This window comes from Myxine glutinosa, chromosome 13 (genome assembly GCF_964187855.1).
Source record: "Myxine glutinosa chromosome 13, kmMyxGlut1.1, whole genome shotgun sequence".
Lineage (NCBI taxonomy): Eukaryota > Metazoa > Chordata > Myxini > Myxiniformes > Myxinidae > Myxine > Myxine glutinosa.
In genome coordinates this window covers 20949358-20965923 of record NC_136273.1, presented here as the reverse complement: position 1 = coordinate 20965923, position 16566 = coordinate 20949358, and the positions used below count along the sequence as shown (strand labels likewise).

Genomic DNA, 16566 nt, shown 5'->3' with positions numbered 1-16566 from the left:
TCCATCAGCTATGAATACAAGTCATCCGCCGCGAGTTATAGAATGCAAATGTTTCATTAAATCTATTATTGAAATTAGCAGATAGGCTCAATACGGCATCATCCGATAACATCCCCCACAAACAATGGGCAGAGTATTCACCCCTCCCGCAGCTACCCACAATGCTCACATTCCTACATATACAGACTGTGTCCTGGATCTCGATCATCCTTCTCGTCCTGTTGCTTTGACCTGTGCTTTTGACTCGCTCTGCTTATCATTCAATCATGGCTCCCAAGCGCAAGACCAGTGCCGGAAATGCGTCGACTACCAAGAGGCAGAAGAAAGTGATGAGCGTGAGCCAGAAAGTGGAGCTGCTGGACCAGCATTCGAGAGGAGAGTGTGCGGCCTCTGTTGGCAGGCATTATGGCATTAACGAATCCACCGTTCACTATATACGGAAGAAGGAGAAGGCAATTCGTGAGAGAGTTTCAGCGAGCGCTGTATCGAGTGTGAAGGTGGTCACCCATGTCCGGAATGTCCACATGGAAAGGATGAAGAAGACTCTCTGAACATGTATCGAGCACAACACGCAGACGAGGGACTTCATGCTGAAAACCATGATGCTGAACCATTCACTAAACCCGCTCACCGAGGACAAGTTGGAGGCCATTCCAAAGGTTTCCGAGGAGGAGGGGGAGGAGGCGGGCAGTGATGAGGAAGAGGTGCCGAGATCCAACCTCACAGTCCAGTTCCTGGGCGAGTTGCTGCAGGACATGCGGGCGCTTGCGGACAAGGTGCAAGATGCTGACCCAGTCGTGGAGAGGTACCACAAGTTCAAGAGGGGCTCGGATGATGTGCTGCTCCCGTACAAAGAGCTACATCAAAATGTTGGGAAATCTGTCAGGCAGCTCTCCATCACCCATTTCTTCAGCCCTGCTCACAACACCTAACGACCATCAACACCCTCTCCTGCCGCCCTCTCAGCGTCCTCACCAGCATTTTCACCAGCGTCTTCACCTTCTCATACCTCTCCTGGCTCTCACTTAGCACACGATTTTGCTGCACCATCATTTGGGTCACCCTCAAAGTTCGAGGAATTCATGGGATTTTAATTCATCACCATCATCATCATCATTATTTGAAAGTTGTGTGTGTTTGTGAAATAAAATTTTTTAATGGTACATGATGGTGTTGTGTTTTTTGTTTTTTTTCACGGTGTGGTATGGTTAAACTGGTTAAACACTTTTAATAAACTGTAAGCGCATTCCTTCAATAAATTGGAAATGGTACCTGGTGTTGTCGTTTTTTTTTTATGTGCGTATTTGTTGTGAAACTGTAATCATGTGAATTTGTGGTCGAAAAGAATTTAAACTTTAAAAAATTTCCTCTATGAATCAGGAACCGCCAGGAACCTATAACATATCCCCCTTTTCCCCAATGAAACAATGCCGCGGCATACATTTGCGGGATTTTCATCAACCTTCGCGGATTATCGTCGACATTCTCGGGTTTTGTCTCGCCATTTCCGGGACTTTCATCAACCTTTGCAGATTATCTTCGACATTCTTGGGATTTGCCTCAGCATTCGCGGATTTTGCCTCGCCATTCGCGGTTTGGTGTTCTCTATTCGCGGATTTTCGCCACTCGGGAACCTATCCCCCCTTTTTCCATTGAAACAATGCCCCACTATTCACGGTTTTGCAATTCACGGATTTTCCAGGAACGTATCCCCCACAAATAGCGGGATCCCATGGTATAACCTTTTGGATGATCCACGTAAAACAAGAATAGCCTTCGTACCTCAAGAATCATACCTGTCCAACATATCCAGGATTGCTGATGCAAAGGAAAAACCAAAGAACATATCAATCTGCAAACGAGAAAGTTTCCAAAAGACTTTTAAAGGATTTTTATTTACATTATCTGGATGAACCTGGCATTCTCTATTCAATAGAGACTAAATGCACAAAATAACTCCCCATTCGACAACTTTTAACCCGGAAGCTTTGGGAAGATTGCACATAGCCAAATTATGCCAATCAATCACCTTTTATACAATGCTTACCTGAGAATCAACTCCTGTGCCGGCTACACCAACAACTGGCAACACATGCTGGGGACTAGTTGGTACATCTGCGTCTAACATCGATGGAATTCTGCAAACCATGGAATGGCAATGCACACACAGACAGACAAGAGCACATGCACAAATGAGTGGCTTCCAACAAAGCTCTTGGAGCAGGAAAATGCAAGAAAACAACTCTGTTGCCATTTGAAATACAGCTTTATGCTCATAGGTCAAACAGTATACCGGATGTATGGAAGCACTTCCTGAGGGCAATGGCGCTGCAGAAATAGCAGGTCGGCTTCGGTCACCAATGGCAAATCCTCGTCAAATTTCCGTGGACTGCGAGTCTATCCACAATACATGCCGGAGGGATTAGTGGGTGGAAATGTGTGCATAACATTTGTGGGCTGCAATCATAAGCATGGTGCTGTTGCAAGTGTCGTGATTTATTCAAACCGATATGTGTTTGCACTTACGCAGAATGACGACGAAGGCCAAGATTGCAATCCCTTAAAGAGTCGGTCGCACAGAAAGTATTTTCCTTGGAGTGGGGGTGGGAATGTAAGGGGGGAAGGGGAAACATGTGGAACAAACAAACCTCACAATTTCAATTTAAGATTCCACTATCAGCCATGTACAAGAAAGCAACATGCACTGCAACTTTCCCAGTGAGCTAAACAACAGGGAAACGGTTGTGCTTCTTGCGCTGAGGTGTCACGTAACATGAAGATAAAATAATGAAATCCTCAGAGAACAGGTTTCAATTTAAAGATATTGCTCACCAAAAAGACGAGAAAAGCTTAGTCTTTTGGCCTTCTCCACCTCGTAAACATGCTTCCCATCCTTTACCAGCGTTTCTGCCCACTACACACAAGTCACAGGAAAGGGACTCGTACAGATGATGGTGAAACAGAAACAGGCATGGCTAACTCGTGCCTGATTGGCTGGTTCTTTGGATAAATTCCCAAACATCATTCAACAAGCATGCTTTTTCATGTATATTGTCGTTATGTGAACCATTTGCATTCATCTCACCAGACTCAATGGTGTAATGGTCCGTCCACGCTGAGTCTGGGACGTCGGCACGCCAAACCAGACCGCGGCAGAGTCGAACCAAAATCTTTTTTTCATTCACCTGTTCACCCCCTCCTCAGCATCCATTTAACCTTTCACCCTTTGCCATCAATTTCTGCCACAATCCTAAACTAGCATATTTAATAAAGGTTCTTTATCTATAATTCCAAGCCTGGTGTTGGCTTAGCGGTTAGGGTGCTGGCTTGGGATCCTAGGATCCTGGGTTAGAATCCCGGGCGATCGCTGAATTAACGCCAGGGGGATTGACTCGGCCTGTCATCCTTCCGAGGTCGGTGAATTGAGTACCAGTTCACTGGTAATTCCCTGTGTGCGCAAGAGGCGACTAACAGGGTTGGTGGCATCCGGCAATCCCTCAAAGGAATCCCATCTAACAAGGCATCCGGCCGTAAAACATTGCTTCAAAAAGGGGACCACGGTGCCTAAAAAAGGCCAACCCCTGCTCTGCGGGGAAAAATGGCCTCTATAGGCGGTTCTTCTTCTTTATCTACAATTCCCCGCAGGATGCACCTTGGTGTAACGCTTGCTGAAGGTACGACGTCGTGCAGTCTCGCTCACAGCCAGGCAGTAAAGGCGTGGTGCATTGGAAAACTCCGACGCGATCCACAGCCGGCCTTTCAGGCTGCGCAGCATGTGCCACAACATGGCAAGGCGTTCTCCGTGCTGATCCAAATGATGCATCATCAGGTAACACCAACTGCATTGCCAGATTTAAAAAAAACACTCGGATGATTTCGGGACACGGACACACAACAAGTGCATGGCAAATGGCTCAACAGAGCATTTTTGACAACTGGATGGGAAAACACACACCAATTAAAAATGACAACTCCATGGGAGTTATAGATTGTGAGTTCACCCATCCGCGTCCATTGTGCTAGAAGTAAGACAACTTGTATGTTTAACTTTACATTAAAATTACATTTATGATTTCCGAAGGGGGTTTCCTTTCTACGACTGCACTGATACTCCATGTTTCAGGCTGGCGGGGAGGGCAGCACCGATTACGAGATATTGCTTTAAAGATGGATTTCATGGAACCAATGGAACACCATCAAATTAAAAAAACATTGTGGCCATAGCTTTAAACGAGTAGATTGGAAATATAAATTCATGCTCACTCAGCGGGACACACCGGAGAGTGCAAAGTTTCTAACTGGGCTGTAAAATCACATATTGCATGGATATGTCGGCAACGTCACCACAGGATGGAACTCAAACAGGTCGACAGGTGGCCAGATTGTCACTGGCTGGTATGTCTCTTCTGCCCGAGTGGATGGGATCGACATAACGAGCTGCGTACTCAGACAGGAGCTAACACAAGGGTAAATTACGTGTTGGCATTAGATACCGATGACCGTATAATCACCCGCAATCCTTGAGGATTATTTTGTTTGTTAAGGGAGAGTCAATATTAATTTTAACGTGAAAACCATTAAATTGACATATAGGGACAAATAAATTATCAGGTGCAGGATTATTAGAGATAAAACACGGATCTCAAACTTTATCAGTCAGCATGGAGACTTAGGACAGTACAGAGGTACCGACGACCTGACTAAGGAGTACACCGAGATGTACGCTGGTTACTATGTTCACCAGGATCCAAACACCGAGGCTCCTTTAACTAATCAACAGTCAATGCTTGTCATGGCCCTCTCTGTGTGGGGATGTCGTAACAAAATGTGGATTTATTTCCAGACAGATTTTTCCTGGCCCAGAAATGCCACCGCAGGTTTGCACTCCATGGGTGTAGTTGTTCAATTCGCTGCCAGGGTGACACTTTAGAGTGGCCCGTGAAGACTCGCGGAAGGACAGCAGCCATTCTGATTAACTTTCTGGAAGGATTCCGTCAAGCCCAGCGACATCGCCAATCGGGTCAAGCTCACGAGGAAATGAGCTGAGGCCGAGAGAAAAACAATAGCAACGTCAGAGTTTTTCTTCAATGGAGAAGACATGCGATTATTTTGAATTGCGAATGTTAACCAAACATGTAGCAAAGGATCGAAAACAACTTTCGCAATTAAGTGTTCGTGTTCCTTCACTCCAACCCGTGGCAGAGAAATCTAATTAAAGAGACTGTTATCTTTTGTAGCATTACACGAGCTGAAAACATCCTCGTGTTCAGGAGGTGCACACTCGAGACCCAGCGAGTTATGCTGAGCATCAGACAAACCAGCTAAACATACAAACATTCCTCGTGATATGTAGGCAGATACTCTCTCGATTTCCAATACCTATGTTGTGTCCAACATCCAATCAGTACAGGGTAGACAAATTCAGGCAGCGCAGAGAGACCAGAGGCATTTGATTACATTCAGCATGTGAGGCAGGATCACCGGCCCACGAGTTGTTCCAGAATGGCATTCATTGGTGGTTCGGTGTCCCCACCCCCTTTTTCCTTATATAAGGGAGGGTACAGAGTTGTTTTGCTTTACTCTTGAGAAAGGTCAGTGGATGCACGTTTATCCGTGTCGCTGATCGAAACGTCGAGCAGTTGTTTGTTTGCTCATTAAAGGTTGGAGAACTAAAAATGGATTATATATATATATATATTGTTACGGACGCGGTTTAGATGTTATTTACCGAGCGGTGGTATTGCCACGACCGAACAGTTATTCCCCGACTAGACCCTGATTCCACCCAGACGTTGACCAAATCGCGCTATGCTAAATCAATGATGGAAAGGACACAACGACTGGGATAGATGAAATGACGCAAGGGGTACAGTTCTCAAGACCTCCGGAGGAGGGTATAATTACAGTGGTGGAGAAAAGGGGGTAGATTACAAGGTAGTGAGGTAAAGACACAGAAGAGATGGGCACTTAATTACAGTCTTATCTTATCCCAGACAGACCACAGACAAACGGAACAAGGTAGACTTACACAGGGATTGATGGCAGGAATCGACAGGTAGGTTGATAGCACAAGGTGCACCTTGGCTCGGGGACAGGATCAAGCACGGTCCAAGAGATGCAGGGAGGTGTCACAGCGCTCGGAAGGGACGTCTCTCTTGCTTCAAGCTCAGCGCGCATCTGACGTCACCTCCCTCTTCCTGCGCATGCTCAGCGGGGAGTGACACGCCCTCGGCTGGTTGGCTCCGCCCCCCTGGGGCCGGTCCGCCGCTTCCATTGGGTGCGGGGGTTACCGGGCTCTGCCCTTGACGAGGAGCTGACAGGGAGCCCCTATTTGGTAACCCCGTCGAGCACATGTTCGATGGCGGCTCGTTGGGAAGGCCTCGTGCCCTCCCAACACCCCCTACCAACCAAGCCGGAGTGAGGACGCGCACTCCCTGTGCACGCCGCTGCCGTTGCTGTTGTTGTTGTTATTGAACCGTGAGGAAGAGCTGCGGGGAGGTATTGGGAGGTCCTAAACTTCCTAACGGTGCCATACAATCACATTCTGGTGCAACGAAGGGTCAGAATTAATGGAAACGAGTCCTTAACTGACATAGACTAAGAATAACTAGCAAGATGTCCTATAGTTGTCTTACATGAGATGCGGTGAACCTGGGCACGACATTTAATGGGGGAAATAGGGGGAGGTCGGGTCTACAGAGTGTTGTTTACAGAAAATGGGACTAGGGAATGGGGGATTGGGGATAGTTGGGAAGTATTGAGGAAATAGGGGAATATTTACAAGCGGATATGGATGGATGCAAATCCCATATCCGCAACAATATATATATATATATTATCCGTGTCGCTGATCGAAACGTCGAGCAGTTGTTTGTTTGCTCATTAAAGGTTGGAGAACTAAAAATGGATTATATATATATATATATATATATATATATATATATATATATATATATATATATATATATATATATATATAACTGTAAGAAATAGTAGAAACTCCAAAGTACGAGCAGGGCGTCTCATTTGTATTGAATATATAATCGTTAGATTAAATAAGACGCGGACGTAGCTTCAGGACGTCGATCTTTAATTGTCGACCAAGCTTTTGACCAACAAAGGTCTTCTTCTGAGTCTACAAAAACAGCAGGCATGTATATCAGTCAAGCGTGTATGGTGATATCTGTGTGAGATGTGTGACGTGTGTAGAAAATGCATACAGAAGGAAGAGCCACGCCAAAGCTCACTCACCAGCCCCAAGTTCAACGGAAGTGACCGTTTCCGTTACGGTCACTTCCGTTAGAGTGCACGTGCATATACAAATATAGAGATATACATACATAAACACACAAGCATATATTCATATCCCATTTATATTCATATAATATATTTATATATTTATATAAATGACATATAAAGGTAGAATGAATGAATGATGAATGAATGAATGAATGGGTTACGGTTAACAATTTGATTGGGTTGATGTGGGAACATGCTTTAGTCATCAAAATTTATGCCATGAGGGACTTTTGTCCGAAGTTTGTGTATCCAAAAGGACTCACGTTTCAGAATCGTGGTGTGTGATCGATTTGTGATTGATTCAATGGCAGAGATCTGAATGTCATTTATAGAGTGATCCGGTTGATTAAAGTGTATCGTGTAAGGTAGAGATTTGCCCTGACTGGTGTGGAAGTTATTGATTTCTGACCGGGTGTTATTAAATCGTGTGTAGAGTGTATTTTCAGTTTTTCCAACTACACTCTACACAAGTTGGAAAAACTGAAAATACACTCTACACACGATTTAATAACACCCGGTCAGAAATCAATAACTTCCACACCAGTCAGGGCAAATCTCTACCTTACACGATACACTTTAATCAACCGGATCACTCTATAAATGACATTCAGATCTCTGCCATTGAATCAATCACAAATCGATCACACACCACGGTTCTGAAACGTGAGTCCTTTTGGATACACAAACTTCGGACAAAAGTCCCTCATGGCATAAATTTTGATGACTAAAGCATGTTCCCACATCAACCCAATCAAATTGTTAACCGTAACCCATTCATTCATTCATTCATTTATCATTCATTCATTCATTCATTCTACCTTTATATGTCATTTATATAAATATATAAATATATTATATGAATATAAATGGGATATGAATATATGCTTGTGTGTTTATGTATGTATATCTCTATATTTGTATATGCACGTGCACTCTAACGGAAGTGACCGTAACGGAAACGGTCACTTCCGTTGAACTTGGGGCTGGTGAGTGAGCTTTGGCGTGGCTCTTCCTTCTGTATGCATTTTCTACACACGTCACACATCTCACACAGATATCACCATACACGCTTGACTGATATACATGCCTGCTGTTTTTGTAGACTCAGAAGAAGACCTTTGTTGGTCGAAAGCTTGGTCGACAATTAAAGATCGACGTCCTGAAGCTACGTCCGCGTCTTATTTAATCTAACGATTATATATATATATATATATATATATATATATATATATATATATATATATATATATGTATGTATGTATGTATGTATGTATGTATGTATGTATGTATGTATGTATGTATGTATGTATGTATGTATGTATGTATGTATGTATGTATATATATATATATATATATATATATATATATATATATATATATATATATATATATATATATATATATATATATATATATATATATATATATATATATATATATTGTTGCGGATATGAGGACTGTATTTTTTTGATTGTGTTGTATTGTGGTAAATTGGTGATGAATATTGCTCGAGTCTGCGCCTCCTGCCTCCGGAGCTGTGTAAAGGTCAAAAGGGCGTCCCATAATTAGTCCACAAGCATACACGTCAGCTAATCATAGAATACCCCTGTTCGATAGCTTATATCTTATTCTGTGTTTTAGGGTAAGGCTGTGTCTCCCATTAATAGAAGTACTCCATTGCACCAAGTGAAAGAGATAGATTCCCTTCATTCCCATTCCCAAAACCTCCATTCCCCCTTTTCGTCGATTGGAAACTACCTCCGCTCCAATTGCCGCCATTGACCACGAGGCAGGGTTGGGGAAGAAAGGTGGGTCCCCACCTCGTCATAGAGGGAAGGAGTGAGTCAGCCCCACTCAACCAACCACGAACAAGGGGTTGGACTTGGAGAGGGTGTGGAAAGAAACATCGAGGAGGTTCGCGAAGGTTGAGGGGTGGGGCCTATATAACCCACCGCAGGGCGTTCCCAAGTAGAGAGAAGGGAGATGAGCTTTGACGACAGAGAAACTGCGAAAGAAGTCCAGGGTTGAACTGCAGCTCGAGCCACCGAAACTGCACTTGCTGCAGCTCGAGCCACTGAAACTGCATTTGCTGCAGCTGGAGCCACCGAAACTGCAGCCACAGCAGCGTGAGGCCTGGACGGCAGTTTGGAGCAGGGCCGCGAAGGAGCGGCGGCTGCCCACGAGTCGATCAGCTGCAGAACTAGTTGGACCTCCCTATACCGCCAGCCATCCACCAGCCACCCACCTGCCATCCCTATCATCATTCCCCGTGTAAGTGTGCTCGTAGTCTGTCTTTTGTCTTGTCCCTGGGTAGTAACCATAAGTCTGTATAAGCTAGTATTCTCACTGTGTCACCTGCGTCTCATGTGCTTGTAAATAAACGTGACTGCTGTCTTTTTGCTTATGTGTGTGAATAGTAAATAAATTTAGTAGTATTTCCAAACCTTTCTTTGCTTTCGTTTTCCTCTTTGCATTCGGTCGCTTTAGAGTTTTCCCGATTGAATAGCGGTGGCGCGATCCGGCCAAAGTTTGGGGCAAATCGGAGAATAACTGTTCGGTCGCGGTAATACCAACCGCTCGGTAAATAACATCTGTAACCGCGTCCGTAACAATATATATATATATATATATATATATATATATATATATATATATATATATATATATATATATATATATATATATATATATATATATATATATATATATACTGTATATATATTGTTACAGACACGGTTTTGGATGTTAGTTTACCGAGCGGTTTGGTATGACCGCGTCTGCACAGTTTACCCGATTCCACTCGAACGTTGGCCAAATCGCGCTATGCTAAATCAATTAAGGAAAGGACACAACGGCTGGGTTAGATGACACGACACCAGGGGTACAGTTCTCAAGACCTCCGGAGGAGGTTATAATATTTGTATGCGGAACGTTTAGATTACAAGGACAAGAGGTACAGCATAGGAAGGTAGGCACTTAGACACACTTATCTTATTCCCGACAGACCACAGATAAACGGGACAAGACTGACTCACACAGGGATTGATGGCAAGGAAGGGCAGGTAGTCGATGGACAGCACAAGGTGCACCTTGGCTCAGGGACAGGATAGCGCGGTCCAAAAGATGCAGGGAGGTATCGTCGCGCTGGAGGTGGCGTCTGGTTCTCTTCAAGCTGGGGGCGCATCTGACGTCACCTCCGGTAAGTGGCTGCGTATATCCAGCGGGGAGTGACACGCCCTCGGCTCGTTAGCTCCGCCCCAGATGGAATCGGCCCGCCGCTTCTTATTGGGTGCGGGGGGGTTACCGGGCTCCGCCCTTGACGAGGAGCTGACAGTCAGCCCCTTCGTGGTAACCCCGTCAGAGCACATGGGCAATGGCGGCTAACCAAGCCGGAGTGAGGACGCTCCCCGCGCGCTGTTGTTGTAGTTGTTGTTGTTGTTGTTGTAGTTTCATGAGGAAGATGGGAGGAGGTATGGGGAGGTCCTAAACTCACTACTGGTGCCATACAATCACATTCTGGTGCAACGAAGAGTCAGAATTAATGGAAACGAGTCCTTAACTGACATAGACTAAGAATAACTAGCAAGATGTCCTATAGTTGTCTACGTGAGATGCGGTGAACCTGGGCACGACATTTAATGGGGGAAAAAGGGGAAGGTCGGTTCTACAGAGTGTTGTTTACAGACAATGGGACTAGGGAATGGGGGATTGGGGATAGTTGGGGAGTATTGGGGAAATAGGGGAATATTTACAAGCGGATATGGATGGAGGCCAAATCCCATATCCGCAACATTGCACCCTTCTCTACCCTCGGGGCGTCCCGACCCGATAAATTTTTACCTACGTTAGTGTGGCACTCAGATGTAGTTCCCTCTACTATTAACTCTACCCTGAGTGCGACAGTTTTACAGATGTTCACAAATGAGTAAATATGTCCCCCTGCGACGTTGCACCCTTCTCCTCACAGAAACACACCCACAGGATAACCGAATCGCGGAAAGAATTCTCAAACTAAACATACAGCCGGTAGGGAGCATTATTTACACAAGACTACGCTGATATTTACACTACGATCCAGGACCTGTTTTTGGAGGAACACATGCAGATGGTATGCATAGAGAGAGCACGCATGCCAGCATCGATACACCAACCCACGAGTGCTCTGTGGCCTTACGGCCTTTAATAATGTGCAGAGCACCCCATCCAAGCACCAAAAGCACCACCCCATCACACAGTCAGCACCATCCGGTGCACCAATAAAATGTTCATAAATCACCGGTGGTGTCGCAGCCGGCCGATGTTCTGCCGCTGGTCTTGCCTTCATGTGGTGCATTTGGCCTTCTGGCTTCTTTCAAAAATAAAGAAAGGCACCAACCGCGTCCATTTCTGAATTGTGGCCGTCAGGGGGCCAACTAAAAGTGGTTCACCTGTATGGCATAGGTGCCACGTTGACCCATAGGTCCATCAACGGGTGGTGCTTGCCAGCAAAAGAACTGCGGTCCATGGTGGGCGGCCACAAAAATTGCGGTCCATATGGTGTATCGATCCCGGCAGCAAGCAGCGAAAGTGCAGGCCCACAACTGCGGAGCCAGCACCTCTCTCTCCTCTCTCTCTGCCCCAAAGCCAGATCCTCGGAGGTGGGAGACAAAAGAAGGAGACACGTGAGTAAGGTGGTAAGGGCGCAAAAGTGCACGCAATGTAAGGTAATGCACACTGGGGGCACATGGGAACCAGGTGAGACAGGTACGTTCCTACCGTACGCCCCCCCCCCCCCCCCCACCAGGTAACCTACATTGCCCCTCCCTTACCCCTTACTGTATCCACACAACACAACACTACCCATAAACATCTACTTTACAAATCAACAAACGTCCCTACTGTCTTCCCCGTTCCTCCCATAAACCAAATTCGTCTTCTCTCCCTCCTAACCAATCAAATTTGCCATTTTCCACTCTCATCAAAATTTGCCATCACCAATTCATCATCAGTCCCTCCTAGGGAGGGAGAGATGGAATCACCCCAATGTCTCATCCACGTCGTGATGCGTCTCACAAATCCAACAGCAATTCGCATTTCCTGCAACACAGAACAAAGGAACACAGGTGTGGAGTCATAATCACCACCTCAGGTAAGTGGCTGCGTATGGTGCGACAGGTTCATCAATCCTAACTATTTCCTAAATGACTTTAACAACTTTACATTACCCGGGGTCTTTCCCTGCCAAACCATTGGCCCTCTTACACTATGGGTTCTAAAAACCAATTCCCATTGACCAACTGTGGTGCTTTTCAATTTGGGGTCTCACTCCCCCGATTCATCTCCCGGTGCCCTCGCACAATTTCTGGGCCGCGACGTGTAGCTCCCCCAGCAGGTCTACCCACCTGCACACCTCCACCACTGCAGTTGCCTCCGAGCTTACCTGCTCCTTACCCTAACCTAACTACCTGGGGAAGGCCCTCTGGCGCTCTCCCCACTCGGTGCCCTCTCTGGCACTGGGCTACCCGGGTCCGTCCTCCGGATCCTCGGGCCCCACTGACACTAACGGCTCCCAGAGCCCACCTGCGGCCTCACCTGGCCGACATCCTCACAGTGGTGGAGTGCCCAACCAACTACACACACTAACAGGCTACACGCCCAGCCAATTCCACAACACTAATGCACCCATCCACAATACCATTCTGCAACCGCACCACAAATGCCAATATCCAACCACAATTTACCTATACCCTCTACCTAACACTTACACTACCCGCCCCGGGTACTCGTGAAAGGGGTCCACTCTTCCCCCATCCACACCTTCGCACCATGCACACCACTCCGTACCACTTACTCCAACTCTCTCCACACCACTCATTCTCTGCTCCATATATTCCACACACCTGTGCTCTCACACCTGGTGCCACCTGCACCCTTCTCTCCCCAAGCGCATTCGCGCTGATCCACAACACTCACTACTCATACACTGCTCCACACACCTGTCCAGTTGCACACCTGTGCAATCACACCTGTTCAATCCTCACACAGCATCATCTCATCTAACTACTCCCCTCTGAAACTTGCGCTTCCCAGTCGTCCCTTTAAACTATTGCGCTCCCTCGTCATTATCATCCACACTAATCTACCTGCGTCCCCACTACAGGTATCAGTCACTAACTAAACTTAACGTTACCTAATGTCAATCTTCTAGGTCCCTACACACAATATAACCTAACCCACCCAGGCTAGTTTTCACTGCCATACTCCCCATAAACTATTGCGCATTTGCCCCCACTTTGTGAGGGATGACAGAGTTGCCATCCCACCACATCGGGCATCTCCCACTACCAATTTTGCACATCAAATTTCAACAAATCAAAAATTTGCCAATCACTGCCCATCATCTGCCAATCATTACTGCCAATCCTTTGCCAATCATCAAATTTTGTTTTTCTCTAATTTTGGGGCCAAAACACTATCCTCATCACACAGTCTACTCACTAATGCCTCTCGGTGCGCCAATTCCTGTCCAAAGCCCGGCTTCGTAAAGCCAAGCCATGAATGCGGGTTGTTCTGTGCCAGCGGCTGGATGCGTCCGGCACTCGGTGCAGGGACGGGGGCTTACCCGGGCCGAGATCCCACGCACCATCTCGGCGTGGAGCCATCCAATGTCCCGATCTCGACCTGCCGGAATGCCTCAACAAAAAGTGGTCGCCATGACGACCCTTCCTATCCAGCCGCCCGCTCCGCCTAGTGGAGCACGGACGCGGCCGTTCAGAGCGAGGCCCAGCACGCACCGAGGGCCCGACTCGGCTAAAAGTCGCTCTAACCGCTAACCCGTTTAACGTCGATGCTTCACCTGCATGCTTACACCCCGCAGCCCGTTCCTTGCTCACACATCCAGCCGTTTCCATGCTCCTCGTACCTTTCCTTACACACCCAGGTACCCTCATTCCACTCACAGCCTTGGTCACACACCTGACCACCGAACACTTTGGCACACATTCGTTGGTAGCACACCTCACCAACACACCTCTTCGCACCCCCTCCTCGGTCACCTCCTCTGTGACAATCACAGGTGTGCTCTCATTCGCACACCCAACCACGTGCCTCACTACCAATTCCAGCGTGCATTCCCACTCACGCTCTACAATTCCAGGTGTGCATCCTTCCATTCCAGGTGTACATCCTCGCTCACCTGTCACAACCAACTCACGCTCCTTGTCACTCTCACTACTCTCACCACCACTCTTCACAACGCACTCACCCTTACTCTTGACAGCGCACTCCTTCCTCATGCACCTGTCCGTTACACACCTTTCTCGCGCACACTCTTGCGCATACTCTCCCGTCACACCCTCTGTAACACTTACCACACCGCGCTTCCATGTGCTCCCTCGCACACGCGCTACGACCGACTCACTCTCGCCAGCACCCTCACTCCTTGGCACGCACTTTTTCCTCACACACCCCAGAGTCGGACTTTTTCGCACACCTCCTTTTTCGCACACCAGACCTGTCGCACACTTCACCAACGGCCTCTCACGAACACCCGGGTCCATCTCGACCCCCAAGCTCATTAAATCACCTGGCGCATCATACGCACGGCCATATTGGTCACCACTTACACCGGGTCCTCTTCCTCTTCGCTTCTCCTCCATCACCTGCGAATCCCTCATCCGGTTAATGAGCACATCATCACGATCCGAACACAGACTTTGGACCAATTATTTTACCTCCTCTTTTATCTCTTTCTTATCCTCTCTCCGTCGCTTCTTAATTTCGCTCACCCCTTCTTCCACTTCTTCTAATTTCTGTTTCACCTCCTTCATCTCCTCGTGCGCCCCTTTAAGTTCTTCCTCTAACTCCACCACTTTTTATATATTTTTTTCTATGTGCTCCCGCACCTCCCGCTCTTTAACCTCCATCACCTCTACCACTTTGTTCATTTTCCTCGTCAGGTCCTCATGTACCGTCTGACACTCTTTTTTAATTACCCCTACGTCCTTTTTCATCTCCTTCTGTGTCGATTTTAAACCCTCTATTACCGCTGTGTTCTTCTTTACCTGGTCCCCCAACTCCTTTTGTCCCACTGTCAGTTGTTCTACTCCCAGCATCAACTCCTCTATACCCCCTTGCAATTTTACAGTCCCCTTTCTCACCTCCTTCTCCATGCGCTCCTTACAGTGCCTCACCTCCTCGCGCACTCCTCCGACCTCCTCACTCACACCTCTTCTGATCTCCTCTCCCATCACTTGCATCTCCTGCCCAGATGCCACCCTCCTCTGCTCCATTTCCTCCCTGTGAGCATCCAGTTTGGTTTCTACCCCCATTCTGACCCCCTCTATCTGCTGCCCCATTTGTTTAACTTCCCTTTCCGCTTGGTCCCTCATGTCCCTCAATTTGCCTTCCATACTGTTTTCTAACCCCTCTAACCCCTTTTGCATCCCTTCCATTTGATTCTCCTGGGCAGCCATTCTATTTTCTACCCCCGTTAACCCCTCCTGTATTTCCCCTAATCTATTGTCTAACTTCCCAAATTTCTTGTCTAATCCCTTAAAATTATTGACTAACCCCTCACCGGTACCCCTCGCTTTGTCCCTCATTACCCCCATTTGGCCCATAAGGGCCCCCATCATTCTGTTTTCCATTTCCTCATTATTCTTGTCCATAAGGGCCTTCATTTGCATAAGAAAAAGGTTCAAATCCACCGGTGGCGCTACTACGGTCGCGGGCGCGGTCGTCGTGGCTATGTTTGAGGCGCCATTTTGCGCGCCCGCAACCTCGTGCGCGACGACGCTATTTTGCGAATCTGCTACCCTCACTGCTTCGCTCTCCGCTTGTCCCTCATTTTGGTCCTGGATCGACCCTGCCTCCCTCTCCTCTACCGGAACCCAGCCGTCTTGGTCTGCCATAGCGCGACTTTCAAAATTCGGGTTTTTATTTTCGTAAAACAAAATCAAATTTCGCCGTTATAATTTCGAGCGCGTGAAACGCGCTCCGGATCGAATCCCACTTCCCGACACCAAATGTTACTCTAATAGTACAATTGGTGTTCCAAAATTTGGGCCTAACAAATTTAGTCCCAGGTCCGAATCCAACTCCTCGACACCAAATGTTACAGACGCGGTTTTGGATGTTAGTTTACCGAGCGGTTTGGTATGACCGCGTCTGCACAGTTTACCCGATTCCACTCGAACGTTGGCCAAATCGCGCTATGCTAAATCAATTAAGGAAAGGACACAACGGCTGGGTTAGATGACACGACACCAGGGGTACAGTTCTCAAGAC

The 16566-nt window shown here is 47.0% G+C and overlaps 1 protein-coding gene across 3 annotated transcripts in view; it reads right to left on the bottom strand.

The window, feature by feature from the left end:
- Positions 1–16566, bottom strand: part of LOC137438687 (RB1-inducible coiled-coil protein 1) — a 135103-nt gene that overhangs the window by 73538 nt on the left and 44999 nt on the right. For all 3 annotated transcript variants that reach the window (XM_068133937.2, XM_068133938.2, XM_068133939.2), the window contains 5 exons: positions 3653–3839; positions 2833–2914; positions 2527–2591; positions 2294–2397; positions 2048–2138 (listed from right to left, as the gene is read on the bottom strand). In XM_068133937.2, the coding sequence (XP_067990038.2) occupies positions 2048–2138; positions 2294–2397; positions 2527–2591; positions 2833–2914; positions 3653–3839 (529 nt within the window). The remainder of the gene's footprint in view (positions 1–2047; positions 2139–2293; positions 2398–2526; positions 2592–2832; positions 2915–3652; positions 3840–16566) is intronic.